General features: G+C 41.0%; 1 protein-coding gene across 6 annotated transcripts in view; it reads right to left on the bottom strand.

Annotated features, from left to right (window-relative positions):
- The window catches only part of baiap2a (BAR/IMD domain containing adaptor protein 2a), a 102205-nt gene that overhangs the window by 18428 nt on the left and 56277 nt on the right, over positions 1 to 27500 (bottom strand). For all 6 annotated transcript variants that reach the window (XM_017705956.2, XM_017705955.2, XM_017705958.2 and 3 more), the window contains exons 4-7: positions 17303 to 17364; positions 15383 to 15454; positions 12335 to 12472; positions 1035 to 1187 (exon numbers count right to left, since the gene is read on the bottom strand). In XM_017705956.2, coding sequence (XP_017561445.1) covers positions 1035 to 1187; positions 12335 to 12472; positions 15383 to 15454; positions 17303 to 17364 — 425 coding nt within the window. The remainder of the gene's footprint in view (positions 1 to 1034; positions 1188 to 12334; positions 12473 to 15382; positions 15455 to 17302; positions 17365 to 27500) is intronic.

The following is a 27500-nucleotide window of genomic DNA, read 5'->3' as shown; positions in this document are numbered from 1 at the left end:
TGGATTATGAATAAGCTGTGCATTCCCCTAAAATCTCTGCAAAATAAAAAGGTAGCACCACTAGAAGCGAAACTAAGATTTTGTTAAGTCTGAGTCAAAACAGACGAGATTAAGGATGAAAATTAAAAGATGAAAGGGGGGAATTTATACTCCATGATACACAATACTATACACACACACACACACACACACACAAAAAAAAAAACACATCCTTTTCTATTATTAAATATTTTCGGAAGTTAGGTCGACAATAAAAACAATGCGTGGTTAGATCGGAAGGCTGAACGTTTGGTTTGTTTTCCCACTCACACTCATGACCTGGAAATACAGTTGCAGTAAAATCTGCAGGAAAGGTCAAAAATAAGGATTTAAACAGGGCTAAAAATATATAAAATGTTTTATATATACATAGGCAACAGTATAGCAACAACAAAGCAAGGCTACCTAATTGCTTACTGTAGTACTGCAGTGCAGCCTGAAGAAGGACAGCCATTGTGTAATGACCGGGTGAAGGTAGCTTAAACCCCTTTGTTTAGTCCCTTGCCTAATTAATCACACTGCTGGACTGAAAAGCACAAACTACAAACATGCAAACTGAGGTGGACAGTATTGCAAGATTAACTGCTAAAGTTTTTCAACATATGCTCAACACATTTGCATATCAAAGGATTTTAAAAGGAGCATAAGTAGACTATTTTTTCACCCAAATTTGCTTATTTCGGATACAAATGCTAACACTATACACCAGAACACTGAAGGGGAAATAAAAAAAATTAAAAAAACGACAGGTGATTCTGAAAAATAAACATCTCCCAACCCACGCTCCTTTGCTTCTGTAATGGGTGCAGACAAACGAAGCTCCGAGCAGACAGTGGCAGGAGAAAGCTCTGGGAATTGCCATGGCAACTGCTTGCTAATATTCTGCCGAACAGCCTTCAAGTTGCATTGGAGGATTTGTTAGCAGCATCGTTATGGCATTCGGGGTGAGAGAGGCTTCCTCTCCACCTGTCCCCATCTTTCTCTCTCTTTCTCACCTTGCCATGGTAGGCGCTGCTGTTCTTGGCTACGGCGCACTGACGGTCCACCAGGAAGCAATATCTCCTGCGCTCCTCCGACAGAGCCGTCTTGTAGCCCTCAGCAATAAAGGTGTCCAGCTCACTCTGCTTACTGCTGATGGTCTCCACATACTGAAAAAGGACAGAAATAAACAACCCATCATTAGAACAGAGCCCAGAGATATGGACTGGTATTACATATCAGTGACCTTGTGAATCAATAGAACGGTGGCATACACAAATAAGAAACTCTGTTGGAAAGCATGTCCTGTGGTAAACAAAAATATTCAAACTTGTTTCCTAGTTTTCCTGCAGATATACTAAAGCCTCTGCATTAATGCAGTTGATAAGAAGCCAAAATACATAATACTGCTGCATATTGACATCATAAGAGTGGCAATTTCAAAATACCACCCTTGGTTTGCCAGTTAAGCAGCTTTAGCAACCCAATTTTTTTGTTACAGAAAACAAAAGATCTAATGAACTGCAAGGGGAAAGTGTATACAGGGCAAAACATGTCAGTTTTGGAACATTTGTTCACCACATGGTAGCAATTTTCAAAAACAACCATGGTTCCCATAGACAAAAAGGGTTTACACCCAGAGCTCCTAATAGACGCACGCCTCTGACAACACGATTTCACAATTACACGGCTACTGTGCACTGCTGGAAACACAATTTACCCTAAATACTTTATTCTCGAATGTGTGTCCATGTGAAAGAATGCAGGGAATGTCGTCTGTGAAGTGCACTCCACTGTATAACTGAAGATAGGTACTGTGAAAAAGTCAATGACCATCTTTCATCTGTTTAACTTAGTCAAAATAGACATTACATTATTAACTTTTCAGGAGATATTTCTGAGAAAATCATATGAGACTTGCAATAAGAAAGGGAAAGTTAGTTTCCAAAAGTGGAAATAAGAAAAAGGATTAAAAGATCTAGAGGAATTGGAATCCTGTATAAAGAAAATGAGACTCCTAACAAGCTCATGAAGTAATTTCATGCAGCCAACTTGGAAAATATCCATACCTCCAAATATTGAAAGAAAGTCTCTTGAAAAAAATGGAAGCAGTAATAAGGTACAAATTTCCATATTAAATTTTGTTGCTGAGGTTTCAGTGTAATGTTCTGTTTAAATGTGTTTTCTTTTAATTTTGTGTTAAATATCATTTTTCCCCTCATGCTGAAATTTTTTTCTAAATGCAATGTAAAAGTGTACTGTAAATTTGACTTTTGGACAGAATTGTATGCGCAAATACACTTGGCCAATGAAGCCTGACTTTTATTCTATAAAGTGGGTCAAAAAGGGTAAGAATAATGTTTACATAAGCAGCTTCCCTTCTGATAAATATTTCAGCTCGCACATCCTCATTTGGAAAACGCATGAAGTCTCTCGCACTCTCCCTCACGTCCCTTCGCAGCAGGGGTTTTTTACCTGACGGAAATGTCAGCACCATTACAGAACTCATTACGACAACACATCCAGGTGCTCCAGCACTCCAATGCAATTTCCCCACAATGGGGCAAGGGGACTCCCCACTAGCCACATGCATTATAACCTGCTTCAATCATATCGGCTCACTCTCCCTGGGCAAGGAAGGCGTGCTGTAATGAGGAAAGACCCACACGGCGGTGCACATCGCATGGGATCAATGGCAGATGCATCCAGAAAGGAGGAAGCTAATGACTCCACCAGAGAGGCTAAGAAGCAGCTGACAATCTGACAATAGTGTCTGAATCTCTTCTGGTCACTCAAGCACAGAGGCTTATCAAGGCGTAGTCTGCTGTGAAGCCTGATAATTACCCACGTTTACATTACCACTCAACAATGGGCAGTAAAAATCACCGGGGCTGAGCCCACAGGGAGCAGTTTGATGTGCAGTGGAAATTTGCTAATAAAGACCAGCTAATGAACACATAATGATGGGTGTAACCTTTATTAGCACGAGCATCCTAAAGAGAAAACACTACACAGTAAAATTACTACATTAAAATTATAAGCCTTATGTGTAGCATGTGTCTATAACTGCACTTGTTATTTACAGCTGCTGTTCAAATTTTCAGATCCATTCATCCATCCACCTATGGACTTCATGCATAGATTTACCTGTCTACTGATGCATTCTTTATTTCATTTATCCTTCCAGCCATGGACCTATTTATTCATCCATCCATCCATCCATCCATCCATCCATCCATGGACCCAATTCTTTCATCCATCCATCCATCCATGGACCCAATTCTTTCATCTATCCATCCATCCTTCCATGGGCCCAATTCTTTCATCTATCCATCCATCCTTCCATGGGCCCAATTCTTTCATCTATCCATCCATCCATCCATGGGCCCAATTCTTTCATCCATCCATGGGCCCAATTCTTTCATCCATCCATCCATCCATCCATCCATCCATCCGCGCAATTCTTTCATCCATCCACCCATGGGCCCAATTCTTTCACCCATCCATCCATCCATCCATCCATCCATCCATGGGCCCAATTCTTTCATCCATCCATCCATCCATCCATGGGCCTAATTATTTCACCCATGCATCCATGGGCCCTTCTCTCAACCATCCATCCATAGGCCCAGTTCTTTAATCCATCCATCCATCCATTCATGGGCCCAATTCTTCCATCCATCCGCCCAATTCTTTCATCCATTCATCCAACCATGGGCCCATTCTTTCATTCATCCATCCATCCACAGCCATGTTTCCAAGAAGGAAACTTGGGATTTTAGATAATGTGACATAACACTTTAACCATTCTGGCTGTGAATGAGGAAAAGTAATCATTATCCATCATGTTTCATTTTATTTGTTCATTCATTCACTTATTTATTATGTATATTTTTTACATAACAAAGAAAAGCAAATCTCCATGCATTTTTCTTTTCGTGCAGTGAGTGTAAATTCAAACAATGTGCATTTACTAGTTAACCATCTAGTATGGACAAGCTCCCAATGACCACCTGAATGCAACTTTACTGCACCCTGCAATGCATTTTTCCTCCACAGGTTGGCGCTTTTTTCTCAACAACAATTTAAAAAGTGCTGTAAAATGGCTTCTGTACTGTCAGAGAGCAATGAGTAATAAACAGGCACTGGTTAGGTAAAATCCTTCCCCACTCTGCTGCCAGGTCCTAGATTAAAGGGCTGAAGGCTTCTGTGGCGAAGCTCAGCCCACTCAAGGTGGCTTGGCTAAATCGCATGCCGTAGTTTATTCATGCCATTGTCCCGCTTGCACCCCCTGGTCAGGGGCTTTAGATTTACTGAGAAATGCAGACAAATTTCAACAGAGATGAGTGAGCAGAGCGATAGTGCTGTCAAGGCCAAAAGCAAAAGAAAAAAAATGGATTTTTTCCTCTTGTCATTTTATGCTTTACTGCAAAAAAGCAAAAAAAAAAAAAAGTAGAATGCAGCATGAGTCATAAAATACTGCAGCAAAGAAAGATGGTGTGAAGATAACACAGGAAGCAAGTGAAGGCCAAAAAGTAAAGCAATAAATACGAAAGAGAAACAAAAAAGTATGCAAAAGAAAACATTTGAGCAAAAAAATAAATGAAAGAAAAAAAAACAAAGGAGAAATAAATAAGAAACAAAAAAAACAACTAAAAGAATGTAAAAATGAGCAAGAAACAATTAAGAGAAGAAAAAGCATCAAATAGGAGAGAAACAGAAAGAAAAAAAAACAACAGAAGGAACAGAAAACAAACCAGTGAGATAAGAAAATGATAAAAAAAATTAGTAAATCAAGAGGAAAAATAAGATATAAAGAAACAAAAGAATAAAGAGTGAACAAACAAAAGTGAGAAATAAACAAATGTAGAAACCAAATCTGGGAGAGAAAGAAAGTAAATAAAGTAAAGAACAAAGGACACGGCGTGAGTGCGTTTGTTAGGTGAGGTGTATCAGAGAGGTCAGCGGTGCAGGGGACAGAAGGCTGAGCGGCCAGTCAGGCATGACGGGGTGACAGCTACAGTGTGAATGATCGATGAGAAGAGAAGGTTTTTCCGTTTCTGATATGGCAGCTGTCAGACACGCTTGAAGCATGAGACAGACTGCACTGCTGGCGTGACTGGAGGAGTGTGCAGAGTGGGAAACTCTGTTCTACAGCCTTCACACACACACACACACACACACACAATCAATACAGTGTGTTGACTCCTACTAAAGCTCAGAGTTACAGCAAGCCCTCCCAAGAGCTGCTTGACCAGTTTGTCTTCTCATGACTTACAACATGATCAATGGGAAATCCCACACAGGCCTATTGTCTCATGTACATTAGCACCATAAACCAGCAGAGTAAAGCAGCCTGAGCACTCCTGAGTTCAATATTTCTTCAGACAGATTAACTAAAGTAAATATTCCATAGCTTCTGTGAAGTGCATTCATTAAATGCCCTGCTATTATTAGAAGCTTAGCACCAGTAGCTCCTTTAAAGTTCCCTCAAGTCTTTAACTAAAAAACATCACCCATGTTGAATAGTAAACTGTTTAATATTTTTATGCATTCTTCTTCTTTCGGCTGCTCCCTTTACGGGTCGCCACAGTGGATCATCTGCCTCCATCTTGCCCTATCCACTGCCTCCTCTACTTTTACACCAACCATCTCCATGTCCACCTTCACTACATCCATAAACCTTCTCTGAGGTCTACCTCTTCTCCTTCTACCTGGCAGCTCCATCTCCAACATTCTTTGACCAATATATCCACTATTCCTCCTCAACACATGCCCAAACCATCTCAACCTGGCCTCTCTGGCTTTTTCTCCAAACTGCACCACCTTCACTGTCCCTCTGATCTGCTCATTTCTAATCTTGTCCATCCTTGTCACTCCCAACGAAAATCTCAGCATCTTCATCTCCGCCACCTCCAGCTCAGCCTCCTGTCTTGTAAACCTTCCCTTTCACTCTTGCACCTATCCTTCTGTCACACATCAGCCCTGACACCCGTCTCCACCCACTCCATCCTGCCTGCACCCTCTTCTTCACCTCTTTTCTACACTGTCCATTGCCCTGGATGGTAGACCCAAGATATTTGAAGTGATCCACCTTAACGGCTTCTACTCCTTGCATCTTCGCCTTTCCACCTGCCTCCCTCTCATTCACACACATGTATTCTGTTAATCTTTTCATGCATTATTGTTGTAAATAATAAAAACTAAAAAAAAAGATGGTCCCTAAGCCTCAAAACCTCCATCACTGTTTGAACAGGCAAGGCAGAGCAAATGATGGCATCATGATGCCTCTCGCTGTTCCAGTCAGTGACCGTCACATCCTTCATGTCACAGCTTATTGTGGGCCATCGTTTCAGTAGTGATGGGTCCAGCTTCATGGTTTTTTGGTACCAGCTCAAGACTGATACCAACAGGACTTGATACTCAAGGAGTTTCTCCTTGCTCTTTGGTAACACTTGCAGCTAAAGCCAACAGAAATTTAACAAAATCTCACCAAGGTTAGCAGCTTTTAAGTCCTGTAAGTTGTGAGGTAGAACCACTGCTGGACTTTGTTCTAGCACATCTCGCAGATGATCAACTGGATGGAGATCTGAGAAATTTGAAACCCTGAACTCTTCAGGATGTTCCTCACACTATTCCTAAACGATATGTGCAGCAAGCAGGATGCGTTATCCTGCTGAAAGGGATCACTGCCACCACTGCAATGAAGAGGATTGCAACAATGTTTAGGTAGGTAGCCATATCAAACATGTCCACATGAATGTCTGGACCCAGAGTTTCCTGGGAGAACATGCTCAGAGTCTCCTCTCCACCGGCTGGTCATCTTCACACAGTGCATCCTGGAGCCATCATTTCCCCAGGTATGCAGGGCACACATGCCCAACCATCCATGTGATGTGAAGAAAACAAGACTCATCAGACTAGGTGACCGTCTTCCTTTGCTCCAAGGCCCAGTTCCAACACTCGAGTGCCAATAGTAGGCACTTTCGGTGGTGGACAGGGATTAACATGGACACACTGACTGGTTTCTGGAGTGCGATGAACAATTGATAAATGCATCCTGTAAATAACAAAAATCTCTATGACTCATGCCACAGTAGACCTCCTTGTCAATTTAGCCCAAATGGGATGGCCTTCACTGATCTCACACATCGATGAGCCTTGGGCATTTAAGACCCGGTTCATGGATTTACTGGAATTACCCCACAAGCCTTGCCATTTTCAGAGATGCTTACAGGCATCTGGCCATAAAGAAGAAGTCTCAATGCCTGCCCATTTCTACTGTACCAAACACATGGACTACAAGAACCAACTGATTACTTACCATTTAATATATTCTAGACCAGAGGTCACCAATAGCTGGACCACAGCCCAAGTCCTTACCCACACGCTATCCTATGCGGACCTGAACCTACAAACTATAGAGAATTATTTAATTTCGACATGGTTTTACTATTTTAATCGGAGCAGCTTTTCTAGCCTTTATGGTATCACATCAGCAGTCCGGGAGACTCACAGACCAATCGTATGCATTGTAAATATAACGTGAGGCTACTCAGCCAATCAGATCTGTGCATTGTGACGAGCACTGAGACTCAAGTGAGTGATGCACACATAGCGGAGGGATGAGGTGCCGGAGAAGAAAGTGAGTCAGAGGGGAGTTATTTCACATGGTATGATCTAAAAAGAGAAAGACTATAAATATTACTGAATTATACTTTATTTGATTTGACATTCAGTGTGTGACTACATAAGATGTTGATAAATAACTACTAGGCTACTTCACTATACAGTATATGGCACCGAATCATGATGCAGTCAAGACATTATGATGTTCGCTTGAGTAAATTCTCTCCAACTGGATCTTATTGAATTTGAATTAAATACCCCTGTTCTAGACCTTTATATGTACCACTGTTATGAGATCATCAACATTATTCACTGAATCTGGAGTGATCATAATATTTCCACTCATAGAAGCTCAGTAACAAAGATAGCCTGTTTCATTTTAAGAGATAGACAGGCTGGAAGAGAGTCATGTAAAAATGTAAGACATGGGCCCTTTAAGAGAGCCTTCAAGGGATAAAGCACAAGAACAATAAAACACAGGCCCTATTAGGAGAGACCTTCATTCATTAACATGTGTAAACTGTTTAACATCATGCATTACCCATTATATTAAAAGCCATAAAAGGACGGAGGTAGCGCGTGAGGGGCTCTCTGCTCAGTACCACCATATCTGCAAGCTCCTCTCCTTCTCCACTCCTTCAACAGTTGTGACTATATCAGCATTCTATACTTTCAGCTGTTTAAATGTTAATCTTTGGGCCAAAAGAGAGAGGATATGAACTGGAGTTCATTAAATAATTAAATTTATTACTAATTATAATCACAAACTATTGTTCCATAAAGCAGCATAGTTAGTAGGCTATGTCTGCCAAGCAACATAATGAACAGAATGTCCTCCATGAGCAGCACAGTGGCCATCAATAACTTGGTGCATTATAGTAATTTGTGCAGTCACATGAATGTGTTTTGTTTTTCTGTTGCTTGTTTGTTCTTGTTGATGTGTGCTGATACTATTAATGATGGCTGCATATATTAAGATTCTTCTGTTCAGCATGTTTTATTTTTGATGGCACTATTGAATGCTTGGCATCGTGACATCATGCAAAAAAATGATGCCAATACAGTATAATAAAACTGGGGGTTGCAAGAGAAAACGCAGAAAGGAAAAATGCGAGAGGCAGATAGAGATGGAGAGAGACGGCACAAAAGACAGAGACAAAGAGAACTGGAGGGAGAATCAGAAAGAGAAACAGCAAGAGAAAAAGACAAGACAGGTTGTGGTGGAGAGAGACATACAAAGAAGGAGAGGGGGAGAGAGAGGGGGAGAGAGAGAGAGAGAGAGAGAGAGAGAGAGAGAGAGAGAGAGAGAGAGAGAGAGAGAGAGAGAGAGAGAGAGAGAGAGAGAGAGAGAGAGAGAGAGAGAGAGAGAGAGAGAGAGAGAGAGAGAGAGGGAAGGAGAGAGAGAAAGCCAGAGAGAGGCAGACAGAGAATGAGAGAGCTGTGAAAACACTAAAGGAGACTAAATGAGAAACGTACCCACACTTAAACAAACCGATCTGAAAGGCGTGGGCTCTCCACTGAGGGTAAAATGCTGGAGCACACAAACAGTTTATTTCACCACCTCCATCATCCCCCAGCACTGCTGCGTTTTTGATTATCCATCAAAAGGGGAAAACGAAATGGAGGACTGCTTTCCCCTCTTAGTATCTGTGTCTGAAGAAGACCAGCAGAGCCAGAAGAAAAGCCCAGAAGCATGTAAAAGTCTGAAAAATGCTGCCATTCCACTTTTGTGTCTCCATGAATCCACAGCTTATCTAAAGCACTGGTGACACACACTCATGCACAGGGCTGCAGAGTGCGGAGCCACTCTGTGGCTGATGTTCGGCTGGAGCTCCACTGAGATGCTGCCCACTGTCTGCAGGACATCTGACAGTGCCCAGAGAGCACTCTTCCAGGCTCAGCAGTGGCAGAATCAATCGAGCGGTGACAGCTCTAGGACTTGACCTCTGATCCAGCTTTTTTTTTACAGACTGGACAAATACGTACACACATCCTACTTTATTTCTATTTCTTCCACAGAACACCACCCCCATCTCGTGCCACAAACATACACTGCTTGTCAAATGTTTGGGTACACCCAACTTTGCAAAATGTTTATTCTTTGTCAGTCTGCATATGTTGCATATGCTGCTGATGTCAACACATATAGGCACTCAAACCTTTTAGGTGCTTTAATTGCTTGCACCTCTGTTAACAGTAGTATGTCACACTGGAGCCCACAGTGCAGGCAGGCCCATCTTGACCAGGTCTACTTTATGTAGGTAGACACTGACAATTGCAAACCCATGATGTACAGAAAGATCACAGAAATAGACTGACTATGTCCATGCAACTGTTTTCAAACCTTTTCCCCACAACGTTCAAAGGGATATTCATTAAATAACGTTTTAAAACCTTAAAAAGGTATTCTAACAAACAGTTAGTTGACTTTAGATGCTAGTGGCTGGAGTTGCATGGCTTGAGACAATCAACTATTTGCACGAGACAACAATACACAAGCATGTGTGTGTTTTATGCAAGAGCTTCATTTCAAAATGCTGTATATCCACTTGTAACAGTTTTGGATATAACAAGCTTTTGAAAAGAACAGGTGGGTTTGGGGGTTGAGGAGGGATACAGCAGAAGTCTGCAGCTAAACAAGTCTATTTACATGAAAGTGGCAGGGAAGGAAAACAAAATGGAAGACTGCTTAATGAAAGACTGTTTAATGGAATGCCTTTAACCCTTTTACACACAAGACCAGGCGTGAGCAGAGTCATGATGTCATTAGTCATTGTGCATTGCTTGGTTATCCAACAATACATTCTTTTTTTTTTTCTACACCTTATCGTTCACAGGGGAAACCCATAGCAACCCCATGATAGCCTAGCAACCACCTAAGATACCATAGTAACTGCCTAGCAATACTCCAGCAACCATCAGGAATACCATAGCAACCACTTAGCAAGAGCTTAGCTACCATTTAGGATACCATAGCAACTGCCCAGTAACCACCTAAAACACCAAAAGTAACTGCATGGAAACACAGTAACAATCACTGGGAAATTGTTTATGCTGTGCAATCACTCAGCTTTTTCTTCAGGGAATGCATTTTACAGGCAAGGATTAGGCACGTATTCTGCTTTGAAAGAGGTTGTACATAAGATAACAGTCACCCTGTACAAATAAGAACAGAGTTTGATTCCAGCAATCATGTCACTCTGTGCCTGTGTAATCAAATTCACTCTTCTGTTATCGCAGCCCTGTGATTGTTTAAACATCAAATCTGTGTTTCACAGAATGGCATACAATGTTGGCCTTCCTGTTATGAAATGTAGAGAACGCTTGAACAGTGATTTCAGTATTTGGAATTCCGTTACCTTGGATGGTTAACGGAGTACCAGAGCACCCATGCACATCAGTAATATAATGGTAGAGCAGCGTTCTGCGTGCTATATGGGGTATTGTGGGGTATTACAGTGAGGTAATGGGGTCAGTTGCAGAGCGTTTTCACAGTCACTAAAGCGTGAAAACCGCTCCAGGGCCACAGGGCCGTTCAGAGCACAAATGCAGAGCAAAGCCTATTGATTTCCACTAGGACTCCACCACCCTGCTGTCATACACTGCTCTGCTCGCAGTGGGCACGTGCACAGACACATACAGACATGGTATTTTAGCAGGGAGCTGAGGTCTGCTCCACTACCACCACCCATAGCCAAACACAGAACAGGAGAGAAAAAGTCTGTTAAGATAGATACGTGCAAGAAGCTTGTGTGTGTGTGTGTGTGTGTGTGTGTGTGTGTGTGTGTGTGTGTGTGTGTGTGTGTGTGTGTGTGTGTGTGTGTGTGTGTGTGTGAGTGAGTGACAGAGAAAGAGAGCGAGAGGGAGAGAGGGTGTGTAATACCCAGCAGGTCTGCTGATGACTATTTGTACACACTCCTACACTCTCTGCCTACTAGCTCTGAACAAAGCACAGGACACCATTACTTAAGTTCATACTACATTAACATAAATGCATCCTTTTCATAATGTAGGCAGGCATTAGCAGGCCTTGCAGAACTTTGATTTTAAAAGTGTAGTAGCTATACTGTGACTAGAAAAAAACTAGTTGGTACTTGCTTCTCCACATTGGTAACTTTTCAGCAGAAAGACCTTGTGTTTTTTTTTTTTGGTTCCGTTAGACTAACATTATTGCTTACTTAATAACTGAAGTAAAAATCATTATTTTTTGCCATTAAAATAACATGTTAATTATGGGTCTGTTTCGTCATGAGTCAAATTTAGCTACCATCTACATGGCTCGTCAGGATAGCAATTGGTAGCATTAATGTTAACTCAGAGTGTGAAAGACCTTTTCTGTGGATATTTGAGGATCTCAAGATTCTAAAAAAAGGTCTACTGTACAACCCTGTCTGGCACACACACACAAAATAAATAAATAAATAAATAAATAATAAAAGCACTGTCTTACCTTTAGTTTTCAGTACACCAGTCAGACTGTTGAGAACTGTGCGTCAGTGTTAATTTGTCCCTCTTTATGTCAAGCAGTAATAACAAAATACATGAATCTCCAATTTACCACTTTTTATTTGTAAGTGGGTTTATGCAAATCCTGGTGCTTTCCTAGGAAGGAATATAGTGTAAACCTGTATATTATGTAGAAGAGTAGGGTGGGAATGAAGGGGCCAGCGGCCGCCGGAAGCCTCACCTGCAGCTCTTTGTCGTTGTACTTGGATGGGTTCTTGCTGCCCTGGCTCTTCCTACGCAGCTTCTTCAGCTCAGCCTGACACTTCTCCAGGCTCTCGCTTTTGCTCTTGTGCTCCATCTGGTACTTCTTCAGAGCCGCCTTCAGGAGACACACACGCATAGAGTGTTAGTAATGGGGTCAGGAGGCAGTGTACACAAAGTTACTGGAGAGCTCAGAGAAAGCTGGCACACACAAAGTTAATGGATGGCTCAAAGAAGCTGGAAGCATTACAATGGAAAAAGGATAATAATAATAATAATAATAATAATAGCAGCAACAACACATTGTTGTTAATGTGAAATATTTTTATTATAATAATCATTATAATTTCTGACAAAAACAGGTTTATAGACATTCCATAAAAAGAAAAAACAGCGATCAGAAGATTCCGTCCAAATTTTCAATAAAGACTTCTTTAAATTCTGCACTGCTTGGGTCTGAAACTCATTTTGTCTATAAAGACCAGTGGATGACAGAGAAATAAGAACAGCTCTGTGTGTGCACCTGCACATGCTTCAATAATGCAGGCCAAAGCTTCAAACTTCATGTCGATGACTGTTAACGGTTACCATGGCCACTGAAGCAAAGCCCTGCGCACTGCAGGAACGTGTCCAGAGAGACTGGAGTGGACGATCTGACAGCAATGGCTAGCACTCATTTATCATGCAGTCGGTGGTGTTTCTCATTAGATAACGGTGCTTCTATGCCTTGCACTCTCAACCGACTCAAACACATAAATAATGCATGATGCACTAAGGCTTAAAAAGCTACAATACTGGATGCAGCTCTCAAGGAATTTACTGAACACAAGCACGTGGCATTTTAAACTCACTGCACAAAAATGTGTTTTTTTTTGGGGGGGGGTTGGTATGTCACACTGTACATCATCTCAGAAGATTCTATTAGCCAAATACTATGGCACATCTTATGTATTTACAGGTGCTGCATGATCAAGATTCTGACAACACGCATATGATGCAAGAAATTCAGTACTGAGTCACCCATTATCAATGCATTATTGTGGTCTTGTGCTGAAATTATAAGTGCTGACAATATTACACCCATTATGTAGCAATTGTCAAGCCTGTTTTTGCTTCTGTGTCGCCCTAAAGCATGTACGAATAACTTGAAATATGCCTTGCTGCTATGCCACATCACTTCTGCAGAAGTCTGATTATACCACCCAGCCTTTTAATCGACGTTACTGTCTTTATGATGTGATCTATATCTGACAGATATACCTGCCCCAATTTAGCACTTCTATTGACACATTTACCAGTCCTTTGGAAATCAGCTTCTATGTGTTTATGAGGGCCAGGCAAAAACGTGCTGTCCACTGGCTGCTGCAAGCTGTCCATGATCCCACGCTGTACTCATTTAAGTGGCTTCTTAGACACGTGTTTAAGCCGGCTTTACCTGGTGAAACTTCTATGCAACTTTAGTTGCTTGAAACCTACATGAAACCACACTGCACTTGAGTTGCGTAATGTAAAGCGTCCTGCACCTCATTTGAAAATCAGCCTCCACAGCTGCAGCCAATAATGCCAACAACTGACTTCACCAAATCAGTGGACAAGAAAATGAAATTGGAAGCTCTGTCCCAAGATCTGTCCCACGGTTAACTCATCTTTGTGAGCCTGTTGTTATGATGATCCACGTACCTGGATTGATTATTTTCTCCTCATTTGTAGTCCCCTTATTTTACACATCCACAGATACATTTGGGACATAAATGACAAAAAATATTACTGTCCTTGGGCTTCTGGGACAAAAAGAGACCATTATGTTGACTATAAACGGCTACATGAAAAAACACCATCTTGACAAAGTTCAAATGCATGGTAAAGAACCATAAAAGACAGATGTAATTTACACTTTCATCATCTTTTTTTCACTAACTGATGAATTTAGATTGAGATTAAAACAGTGTAGTAAAAATATATGCATGAAAAGTTGCACAGAAATTATGTTGCAGGCACAAGCTTCAGAGTAAAGCCAGCCTAAGAAGATATGCAGCAGGCACAATGAAATTTTGGCCCAAAATTTAGGTTCCAATTTAGGTTAAAAAAAAAAAAAAAAAAAAAAAAAAAAAAAAAAAAAAGCAGTGGTGTTGTTAAAGCTGGACACTACCCCTCAATTCACACCCCTGCCATTCAGGCTATATCTACCTCTGCAGAGCTGAGAGAAAGCAAATCACAACGAGGGCGGAAGGGCCATCAGTGCTCGTAGTCAGAGCATATTAATGATAATCTGTGGGCATGAATCAAAAACTGCATGAACTAGAAGATTCTTTATATGGCAGCAGAGCAAATGGATTTCTTAATCACCTTTCAGGCATAAACAGAGATTTCATAACTGGTGCTGCCTTAGCCTGAAGTAAGGATGGCTTGAGACAAGTCGATGACACAGATTTCTCACATTTGTTCAGTGTCAAGAAAAAAAAAAAAAATACATTAAACAAATTTTAAAAAGGCAGTTAGCACCAGTTACTGATTGATTATGGTGAGCTGACAGGGTGACTTATCAACTGAATGTCTGATGACTGACAATACAGTATAATGGCAAGTAAAGCCCCCCTGCCCATCCCCCCCAAGGCGCGATTCCCATACTGTAGCACCACACAGCTCGTCTGCCTCGGCCCACTCGTTCTAAAGATATCGCGCCGTGCGATGCTCCACACATATTTTCATCTTCATTGCATTGTTGAGGTGAGATGGGGAAAAAACAACATGGCTGAGGGTGCCATAGGTCTGCTTCAGTAACTGCCTGAACAACATGAAGCTGGGGAGACTGAGTGGCTATATAAAACCCAGCAATCTCCTGTTGTGTGTGAAAGTCAGCTGTCAGTCATTTCTCTAGCCAGGAGCTACAATATGAATAGACAGTGTTCTTCTGCACACTGCTGGAGGATACAGAGCAGAGCTATAGGCTTACTGTGGGGAGCGCAGTCACACAGTTATTTCTCCTTTTACAAGGTTCTGAGAGAGTGTGTTTGTATAGGAAACTCACAGTCAGGTATCTAGCGTCCAGCTCCACTTTCTTCTCCAGCTCTGAAAGCAGCTCAGTGTGGAAGGACTTCAGCTGCAGAGAAAATACAGAGGAGAGAGGTTGAAAACATTAGTTCCCCTATTTATAAGGAACAGGCTCACAGGCATGTTCATGCTGAAAGTACACTACAGGCCTCAAGTATGGAAGTCAGCAGAAAAACAGTTTACCATTTAGTTAATTTGACAACACAAGTTGTATATTGAAATAGTCTTTGTTGATAAGAGTCCTCCTACACTGACCAGTTTCGTTTTGAAAGTATCAGTTTCAGAATCACTGGATGGAACAGTCAGTAGTATTAAAAATCAGCAGTATATCTAGGACAGTGATGCAAGTAGAGCACAATGGAGAAAAATAGCCTTAAAGGGGAATTCAAACCAAGCCAGTTAGTCTGGTATGATGTGAAGTCTTCAGTATAAGAAAAACTTAACTGTTCACAGTGGTGATGACGGGAACCATTCATATATATATATATATAATGTGTGTGTGTGTGTGTGTGTGTGTGTGTGTGTGTGTGTGTGTGTGTGTGTGTGTGTGTATATATATATATACATACATACATACACACACACACACACACACACACACATACACACACATACACACGTACATACACTGCTCAAAAAAATAAAGGGAACACTTAAACAACACAATATAACTCCAAGTAAATCAAACTTCTGTGAAATCAAACTGTCCACTTAGGAAGCAACACTGACAATCAATTTCACAGCTGTTGTGCAAATGGAATAGACAACAGGTGGAAATCATTGGCAATTAGCAAGACACACTCAATAAAGGAGTGGTTCTGCAGGTGTGGCAGTGGGTCAGTAATGGTGTGGGGTAGCATTTCTTTGGAGGGCCGCACAGCCCCTCCACGTGCTCGCCAGAGGTAGCCTGACTGCCATTAGGTACCGAGATGAGATCCTCCTGCCATCACCTCATCAGGAGCATGCCCAGGCATTGTAGGGTGGTCTTACAGGCACGTGGAGGCCACACACAATACTGAGCCTCATTTTGACTTGTTTTAAGGACATTACATCAAAGTTGGATCAGCCTGTCGTGTGTTCTTCCACTTTAATTTTGTGTGTGACTCCAAATCCAGGCCTCCATTAGTTATAAATTTGATTTCCATTGATGATTTTTGTGTGATTTTGTTGTCAGCACATTCAACTTTGTACAGAACGAAGTATTCAATGAGAATATTTCATTCATTCAGATCTAGGATGTGTTATTTCAGTGTTCCACACATATACACATATACACAATACATATATTGTGTGTTTCAGTGTTACACACATATACACACACAAAATATTTCCATTTGAAATATATTTCTGACTTAAGCCACAAGACTACATTTTGGAAAAAAAAAAACATTCTAGGCCTTTTTGGCAGCTGTGTTATAGTCAGTGTCGTGATGTTATTGATGTTTAATATAACAGACTACGTTTCACATTTGAGCTACATATAAAAATCAACCAATTTGCCACCACAGTGGTAGAATGGTGTTCAAATAGTGTCCAAAACCACAAAAGCAAGACTACTTGAAGATTACATATAAAAACTCAGTGTAGGTTCACTAGAGGCTAAAATGGCTATATGTGCGTTATAGACACTGTGATCCCTGTTTCCCCATCATCACCACTGTAAAGACATCTGAGCAGGAAAGTCTCTCTACAATGCACTTTACATCAAACCATTCTGTAGGACTATTTACACCTCTATGACTGAATTATGCATTCTTGTGAAAAAGGACTGGACTATGATTGATTGGCTCTTTCAGATCCCAAATTTTTAGCTTGTTGTGAAGATCAGTATCACAACATTATCCTAAGAGCTGTCCGCAGGGAAGAGGGAAAGGATGGGTTCAGGAAGATTACGCACCATTTCCTCTAGCTGCACTTGAATCTGCCGGTGGACCTCGGCCATTTGAAAGAGCACGTCCCCTGCAGAGAGAAGACACATCGTTATTCATCATGGAACGACAAATCAAAGAAAGAGAAGAAAGCAACACTTCAGTAAAAATCTAATTTACACAGTTTCCCCCTACGCAACATGAAGTCAATCAGCCATTCACACATCTGAACTTTGCTTTGTTCTCCCAGATTTAAGAGGCTACTGTCCCCAACAAGTGATGGACGTTTCCACACCAACAATCAGCATTGTGTAAACTACACCTAAATCATCACACGCTTCCTCAAAGCCTCGCTGGACAAAATTACAGACAAATTGTAGATTTTGAAGACGGCTGCATTCTGTTTTTAGTTATACAAACTATTTTTTACATTTTTATAGAAGTCATGAGTTTTTCTAGCATTGCAGAGCCAAATGGTGACCAACCACTTTCAAGCCATGAAAATGAGCTCAAAATAACAAAAAGCCACAAAACATCAATGTTTCCTTGGTTCAGTTCCTAAAATAATACAAAAAATATAAAATAAATAAAAAATAAAAAGAATTTTTTCCAGTTTTTAGTGATTTGTTGTGATGTTGAGAAAAGCCCGTCAGCTCTCAGTTTAAAATGCAAAAATACACTTAAATTGTTCTAAATTGAAATAATTATGTATACAAATATAAATTTTAATTTATTTATTAATCTTGTCCGAAGACTTCGTCAGATGTAATATAGAAACACCATAATAAATGAGAAAAAAAAAAAAAAAAAAAGCATATCACACTAAAACACTGACAGCTTCGTGTCATAAAAACTGCCTGTGGATGTTACTCATTAAACATTAATTTTCAAATTGAAATAAAAACAGAATGAGTGATATTTTTGATTTTCTACACACAACGTGACATTAAGGTGAAATGAATGTGAAATGAAGGCAGTGGATTATAGCTTAGAAAAAGCTCCAATTTTAGTCATTTTGTTCAGTGGTGGCTCAATATAACTGATGTTCTTTTACACTTGAGTTACATAAAATTCATACCCCATTTATCACAACTACGGTAGAATACAGAGTCAGAAAGCACATGATTAGTAGTGATGATTTAGTGCAGTTAGCAGTTTAGTGCTACTTAGCCTCATAGATTGGCTGATCAATTCAACTGTGGTAAGGAGAAACCATGTTTTACTTTGTATACAGAGAGAGAGACAGACACAGACACAGAGACAGAGACAGAGACAGAGAGAGAGAGAGAGAGAGAGAGAGAGAGAGAGAGATAGATAGAGAGAGAGAGAGAGTGAGAGAGAGAGAGAGACACCGAGAGAGAGAGAGACCCATCGTGCACCAAGACCATGCAGTCACACGAGACAAACGCAGACAAGACAAGCAAACAGAAGACAAGATGGAGTCAACATCACAACACAGACCAATGAAAAACACATGACACAGCAAACACAACAGGATAAAATAAATAAAGAAATAAAATCTCCAAACTCAAAATTAATGTTTCCAAACAGATTAGGCATTTCAAAGGGGATGTACAAGCCAAGTTAAAAAGAGAGAAAGGGATCATTATTCCAGCTTACATAACTGCAAATTTGGAGATCAAAACAGTCGTCTTAGTTCATTTGTCTTCCTCTTCAAAAAGGCTACCAATGGAAGAAAGGGAGTCAAAACAGGAAAACTCAGAACAAAAGAATAAAGGAATCAAGAGGAGAAGGGGGGGGGGGGGAAGGAAGGAGGCATGCAGCCGGCTGAGGAGGTTTGCGTTTCATATACCTACACGCTGCCTCTTCTGAATACGCAATGCAATGTAAAGGAAAGGAATATTTAAAAAAAAAAAAAACAAACAAAAAAACAAAAAACAAAGATATAGATTGAGCTGGAGACAGAGGAGAAGACTTGGAGAGACACACAAAGATAAGGAGAAAGATGGAGAAAGAGAGAAAGTAAGTGCAGTACAGAGAGGAACGGAGGACACACACACACACACACACACACACACACACACACACACACACACACACACACACACACACACACACACACACACACACACACACACACACACACACACACACACACACACACACACACACACACAGTTTCCTCCCCCTTTAGATTCCAGTCGTTAGGGCCACAAGGGTCAAGAAACACTACAGACTTAAATGAAAGCAGCATGCATCATATGACCTAATGTGTGTTTGCTTGTATATTAATTAACAGCATTGTGACAAATGTTGATATTTAAACAGCTTTAAAAAGCTGATCTCAATGTAAATATAAAGTGATGTTATGCTGCACTGTAACTCTTTATTATAGACCAAATACTGGACCATCCTGGTTCATAGTAAACATGTCATTACGAAAGAAAAGATAAAATAAAAAGCTGGTATGGTTACTTTAAGTTTGTAGCATTGGTGCTAGCAGGCTAAGAAACTCGCATAGCAAAATCTAACTGCCCATAGAGTAGTGATGGGCAGCATTGCTGAAAAATTATATCATGGTAACGTGACCGTTTCGGCATCTCAGAGCGTATACAGGCATTTTAGAAACTTTTGCAGGGTAACAGCGGCTTAACAATACTTAACAAGCAAAACAAACCTGAAATATTTTTATTGCGCAAAACAGTGAAACAATCTACAGATCAAGCCATGTAAACACTGCTTTCTAAGTTGGCTTCTCTTTTGGCAGCTTTTTGTTCAAGTTTTCCATTCCATGTTAAATAGAGCGGCACACATACATGTACAGGCATACATGATGGTCATATAAATGATTGCAATTCATGATTTAGCTGTATTTTCTTGTTCATTGTTCACAACTATTAAAATGCAAGCCTAAAGTGGCTAAACCGCCTGATGACGCACCTTATTTGCTAGTTATATTTACTTACTTGCTAACACTGGTTGCACTGTTGAATCAATACTGCATGCATTGCTGGTTATGCACACTCACAACTGTCCAGTTAGACAGGATTGTGTAGAGTTAAGCAACGCTCCACCTTCTTCACAAAAGTGAAAATAAGGGAAGAAACAAAAAAAAAAGCAAAAAAAAAAACAACATTCTGCCAGCGTGCATGCTCAAAGCATTTTTATTAGCTACATAGATCACAATGAACAAATATTCCTACAGCATCATCTAAACATGTCAGAGCATCATGTTAGAGGTAAGAGCTTTGTTTCTGTAAGCCCCACAATGTCTCAGTAAACATATTTACTGCTTCATATTATGTTTGCCTCAACCCAAGGCTTCCAATTCACATTTTGCTTGTTGCTGCTTAATATGATTGTGAAATCCAACAATGGTGAAAAATGACTGCAATCATATTGTTGTGATAAGGTGATTATGTAATAATTGGCCTAGTGTAAAGGGAGGTGGAAAAGGATTTTATTGGTTAATATTTTTCACCGCCTGCTGGCGCATGGTGAGGTCAAAGATGTTTTCAAGCGGGGTGAAAATCATTGCACTTCAAGTGTGGTTTTGAGTAGAACACGACCATGAAGAGGGAAAAACGTCGATTTTGATTTCAGGTTCATGACAAGTAGTCAAACACTGGCACGCCGAATGGTTACTTGAGCATGCGATTCACGACCCTAACATGTATTGCAAATGTAAGAGAACCTCAGGCTAAACACCACATAACAAATCAGCAAAAGAGCTGCACTGGGACAGTCATTACAGACCAGCACTGAAAACCATCAACAAGAAAGATATTCTACAGCACACAGAAAGCGGGAGATACCGAGTAGGTTGCCTAGGGAGAGCGACTGCTCCCAGCAAGCGAATTTGGTTTGATTAATGATAATTATACAAGCGCTGCGGCTTGCTTGTGAGGCTCATTTGCACATTTTACTTGAGGGTAGCGGCTACTTCAACACGCACAACCAGAGAAAAAGAGGCTAAGACCAGTCTGTAGGCTAGACATGGAAAACAACAAGAGCAAAGAGTTCAGCAGGCTAAAGAACACACGGCTTGGAACACAGTCTGAGGAAGCTGAAAATATTTGGGAGAATTAGAGGCAGGCAGGCAGGCACAGTTCTCACAAGACACACACACACACACTAATCAAATATCACTGCAAATTTGATATAACAGTACAATGTGGTTTACTGCTGAGAAGTGCCAACCTGACTGTGGAACACAGACCCTTTCCAAGGAAGGTCCTTGAGCCATAACAGCATGCAGTACTTAGCCTATGCTGAGCTGTCTGTTTATTACGCACAGCTACTTTCTACCTACGGTTGCTGGTCATTTTATTCGAAGCATCTATCATACAGGTACGCTTCATAGATTAGTTACTGACTGTAACTGAACTGTTGCTGCACAATTCATCACCCACCTTCTGACCATTCATCAATGTAGAGGCACCACCATGTGACCACTACTGCTAGGATTTTATTTACTACCCAAAGCTGCTAGAGAAAACACAGATCTTCTGAACTTTTATACATACTTTTAATAATGAAATAATGGTCACAAACAGCGTGTAAAATCCCCATCAATGCTGCTGATACAGTTAGCAACCCACACTAACATGCCGCTACCATGGTGTAGTCACTGCTTAGAAAAGTCCATACAAACAGTATGTAATCTGTGGAAGACTCATGGTGGTCCCTTTCCATAGACCTCAGATGTCATACTGTCACGCCCATATTTTGAACTCCTCTAGGAAAAATAAATGGATTTTTCTTTTAGAAATTCACTGTTTTGTTTTGAGGCAAACAGAAATGTTCAAAAGGCAATACGTTTTGCTGCCCAGATATTTTTCCTCCCAATAAAGGTGGATCAACTGAATTATGTTCTTTAAGCAGCTGCAATTGGAATATGAACCAGCATTCATTCAATTGTGGTAGTTGTTTTGGTAGTAGTACTCTACAGTTTGAGTAACTGGTGTTGGTATATAACACTGTTAAAGTTTAACAGTAAACTTACCTACATGTGTATGTAACACTGTTCTTTTAATTGACTGCTAAACAGCCTCATAATTCAGAGGATCTGACAGCCTTGTAGAATAAGCTGTTACAGAGTCTGGAAGTGGTGAATAGGGTATTCCAGTATCTTCTGCCAGATGGCAGGAGGGTGAAAAGTTCAAGAGAAGGGTGGGAGGGGCTGTCCACAAATCTGACAACCTTGCGGATGCAGCGCAGGTGTCAATGGTGGGTAAAGACACCCCAATGATCTTCTCAGCAGTCCTTCTCAGTCTGCAAATTGCTCCACCTTCTCTCTGTATGTTTACTTGTCATTGTTACATATAAAGACCCATCACTTTAGAAAACCTGAAGATATGATGAGCAATACTTTGCAGCACAGACATGAGTCAGCAATGTGAATAGCAAGGGATTGAGCACACAACCCTGGGGAGTGCTGGTATTCAGTGAGGTGATGCTGGAGATGTTATTGCCAATCCCAAAAGACTAAGGACTCCCATTCAGGAACTCCAGGATCAGCTTTCCAATAAGTTGCTGTTGTATGATTGCGTTGATTGCTGAACTAAAGTCTATGAACAGCATTCTCACACAACTGCCTTTCTGTCCAGGAGGGTCAGTCAGAGGTACACAGCAGAGGTACTGGTGTCCTCTGTAGACTGGTTGGGGTGATATGAGAACAGAAACAGATATTATGTAAAAGGAAGATTGCTCTTTATGTGCTTCATTAACAGTCACTCGAAGCACTTCATGATGACTGGAGTGAGCGCTATGGGTCATTGAGGCAAGACACAGCACATTTTCTCAGCACAAGGACGAAGGCAGTCATTCTGAAACACTCCTGGACGACTTCCTGGCTCAGAGAAAATGTTGAAAATGTCAGTTAGGACATTCACAAGCAGGTCAGCACCTCCAGAACACATAACCAGGTATGTTAGTGGTTGGTATAGTGTAACAGGTAACACCTCTGCTTGCCATGCTGCAGACGGGGGTCCAATCCAACACTACACTATATCAATAAGAATCCTTGGGTAAGACTTCAAACACTACCTTTCATCTACTTCTGTGAAATGATCAAATTCTAAGTCCAATGCAAAGCATCTGCCAAATATCATGAACAAAACTACGTCAGGGCCAGCAGCTTTCTAAGGTTCAACTCTAGAAAGTGTAGTCCTCATGTTTACTGTGGATAGGTGTGGTTGGTAGGAGCAGGGGTGGTCTTCCTCATTGGCTGGTTGTTCTGTGCTTCAAACTGTGTGCTCATCTGGGTAAAAAGCTTCACCACGTCACTTTGTAGTCACTGATGACCTAAATTCCCTGACAGTGTGTCTGCAAAGTGTGTCCATGGATCCTCAGTGAACATTTGCGCTTTGCTCCTCTGGCCGGGACAGAGTGGCTCTTCCTGCACTGGGAGCTGCCTTGTCGTCTGACTTGAAGGCAGCATTCTGGGTTGTCAGCACACTGCTCTACAGTTATCCAAGGCTTGTGGTAAGCATGTGTGGTGATGGTCTTGAAGGAAGTCACATCTATGCACTTGCTAATGTAAGTATCTAAAGTTCCCCATAGGGAAAGGTATCCTATAGAGAAAACCAGCTTTGACCCAAAGTTCCCAATATAGGCATGATGCTGAATACAGAACAATGCAGGACCAACTAGAAAGCGAGAGGTGAATGAGGGTATGCTGTCATTTTCATCTGAAATGTGACAAAAAAAAAAAAAAGAATTTAAAACCAGTTAACCAACTACCACAAGAGTGTAGTGTTTCTAATAAACTGGTAACTCCATATATATGTTCTTTCTGTCTATATAAATCAACTCCGTTGCCAAATTGTGGACACAGTCTGCAGATTAAGTCTCTTAGAACAGCAATAAATTTGACTGCTTGACTGTAATAATCAGTAAATCAAGACTGTTTTATATACACATTTACATACTAAATCAAAGGGTGGACAAGGTAACAGTATCCACACAGACTGATTACATTATGTCCTCTCCTCTTAGAGCTGCTCTTTCAAACAATTTTTCTGACCCACACACACACACAAAAAGTACAGCAAGCGTGCAGCAGTCCACCTAAGCCGATTACGTATAATCAGTTGGGATCACAAACCCTGAGGCTTACAGACTAAACAGCTCTGCTGACTATGCTTAGTGGCCGGATCAATTAAAGAAATGCAGTGTTACAGCTGACCAGAATTTGTGCTGCCCTGCTGCCAATGGCGTCCTTCGATCAAGATGCTCAACCATTCCAACCAAAAAGCCTTCCCTCAAACCAGAATGAGAAGGAGTTTAAATCAAACTAAAGGCATAATATATCATGATACCTGAAATCTAACTGTTAGTATGCAATAAATGGATTCACCATACCGCTGCTGTCAAGACAAAACCATATCATCTCCAAAATGTTCATCTTTCCAGAGATCGATATAATGGTAATTAAACATTTCACTGCAAACTCCTGTAACAAATGTTTATTTCATGTAAAGTGGGCCATTTTTATTGTTCAATTCTTCATGAAGTGCGTTTATGCCTTCAAGATACACGCAAGAGTTCTGAAAGTACTGATGTTACCCATCATTCCCTTCATTTCCATAATTTCATTACCTTCCTCAAGGGTCTTGGAATTTGTCACAATAAGTGTGAAATTGAACCATATTGCACACCCCTAACGTAAAAAAATAAAAAAAACCTCTGGCCTGAAGTATGGTGGTGGTAGCATCATTCTAATTCTGGGCCTGTATTCATAACGCTTCTCAAAGTAGGAGTGCTGGTCTAGGATCTGTTCCTGCAAGTATAAGTGAAAAAACAGACCGTAAATCCGCTCTCTTACTTTCACAAGTTCTATGAATACAGGCCCTGATCTTCATTTGTAGAGAGGTATTTCAGGACTGAGAGTGTGAACCACTTGTATGGAGATACAATTTAACATTCTTGTTAGGACTGAGGGGAAGATGAAAACCGCTCATTAAAAAAAAAAAAAACACAATTGTACCCTTCTGCCAAAAACTCAGGGATTGCGGAAGATGTTTGGTCTTCAACGGGCCAAGGATCCAAAGCTCGCTACCAAAGTAACAGCTGAGTGGCTTAAAGGAATAACTGTAGTGGACGGAATTCTGATCCTAACTTGGTCAAAAATCACAAGTGTACATCAGGACCTAAATAAAGCAACTTTATGCAATGTGCAGGGTAAAGTTCACAAAAACATGTCCGACAGCACTAGACATTAACTGGATTCTGAACTGACCAGAGGGGAGGGAAGAAAAAAAAACAAAAAAACAAACACACACACACACACACACACACACACACACACACACACACACACACACACACACACAAACAACACAACACACCACACACACACCACTGCTGTTGTCATTTTTCATTGCAAGTCATGAATGGTATTTAATTGTAATTCAGTCCAAAGGCCGATTCAATGCCTTAGGCTTATAAGGGTGGCAGGATCAGTTGAATAAAAGGTAGTATTGCAGCCTGCCAGTCGCAAAATCTATACAGTGTAGCTACTCTGAAGAAATCCAATACGGCCAAGCTCTCGCAGTGGAAAGAGAAACAACTGCAGTCTCACTATGGTATGTGCATGGACAGAACGCGGAAGGTGTTTCCGTCTTTAAAGAAATGGCGCATGGCAGTTGTACAGTTCCAGGTAAGTTTTGCAACATAGCATGACTACCACTGTGAAGGTTTCTCAAAACTTTTTCAAAAAAGTTGCTTAGTTATATTTACCTTGATACCATGAAGAAAAGCAATTCCACATGAGTCTACTGAACAAAAATTAAACAAATATTTGATTTATTTTCCCAGAAGGTCATAATGCCTAGAAGGCTCTGAGGGTTCCCCACTGGCCATTTGTATCAACAATACACTCACAGTATAATATTTTGTCCATACTGTGCAGCCCTACTGCACAAATGCCAGACTGACAGGCCAGTCAGGGACACTTTGTGTACACTCATACACACACACACACACACACTCTCTGACCTACACGCATACACACCCAGCTCTCTCAGGACCCACCACCCCTCCCTATCTTAGAGCCTGAAGCCACATAAACAATAGAAGCTGTCATTCAGTGGGCAGATGTACTCAGGTGAGTCAACCGCAGCAGCCAAGCGTGCCTCTACGTGTGTGAGAGAGAGAGAGAGAGACCTGGAAACTACCTTAACTACACCATGACTACACTATCACCTTACAGTTAAAGAGACATTTCATAAAAATAATAAATGCACACAATATTACCCTTCCCAAAAGGTAGTAAATCAACCAGGACAGTTGTCTGACATGTGTCTTTATTTTGCAATGGAGTTCCAAGGCTAATGTAACTGACTAGCAATGGAGTTACATTCACAAATTAGCATGCCTACATCATCAGCTACTTTCCAACACACTGTCAATCTCATATATGCTTGCTTACGCAGTTCCTAACACTGTATGACATGCTGTTATCTATGAAAATGACCATAAATGGACAAATTTCAGATTTCAAATGGCTGCTACTACTGTTTTCTGCTATGAAACAATGCACATGTCCATCATAGCTAACAGTTGGGTCAAACAGTTCACATACATGAATGCCCATTTCTGCTATTTTTCTACATCACTCGGACACTAAAGCCTTTACACATTGTATAAACATTCCATGATGAAAGTATCAAAAGAACGGCTCAAAATGGCTTGGAATGAAATCTCTCTACATTAACTTTTAATATAAGTTAAGAATAGTTTTGTCTTCTGCAGCGAAGTTACAATTTTGAAAACAAATGCTTTTCTTTGGTCAGTGATTATATGCAAACCCGACACCTAAGATACATAACTCAACCTGCAGGCTGCTGCAGGTATAGGGGTGAGAAGGCGTAAAGCCAGGAAGTGGAGAGATGCTGTAGCCATGATCAAACTCAACTGGCCAGACCAGTCTAGGAGCGAGAGAAGGAGGAGGAGGGTAAATCACGGACGAAGGTCAAGCATGGATTTCTGTGGGGTGTCATGGAAACAGAGGAAACGCCGGGGCTCCCAGCCAGCAGAGACGGGGAGAGAGAGAGAGAGAGACGAGAGAGAGAGAGAGAGAGAGAGAGAGAGAGAGAGAGAGAGAGAGAGAGAGAGAGAGAGAGAGAGAGAGAGAGAGCATGCAACACACAGAGACACAGAGCGAGAGCAACAGAGACGGAGAGATAGAGTGACAGTCAGACAGACAGACACAAAGACACAGTGAGAGACAGAGCGAGAGAGAGAGACAGAAACAGACACAGA

This window comes from Pygocentrus nattereri, chromosome 14 (assembly GCF_015220715.1).
Source record: "Pygocentrus nattereri isolate fPygNat1 chromosome 14, fPygNat1.pri, whole genome shotgun sequence".
NCBI classification, from domain to species: domain Eukaryota; kingdom Metazoa; phylum Chordata; class Actinopteri; order Characiformes; family Serrasalmidae; genus Pygocentrus; species Pygocentrus nattereri.
This window is presented reverse-complemented; position numbering and strand designations above follow the sequence as displayed.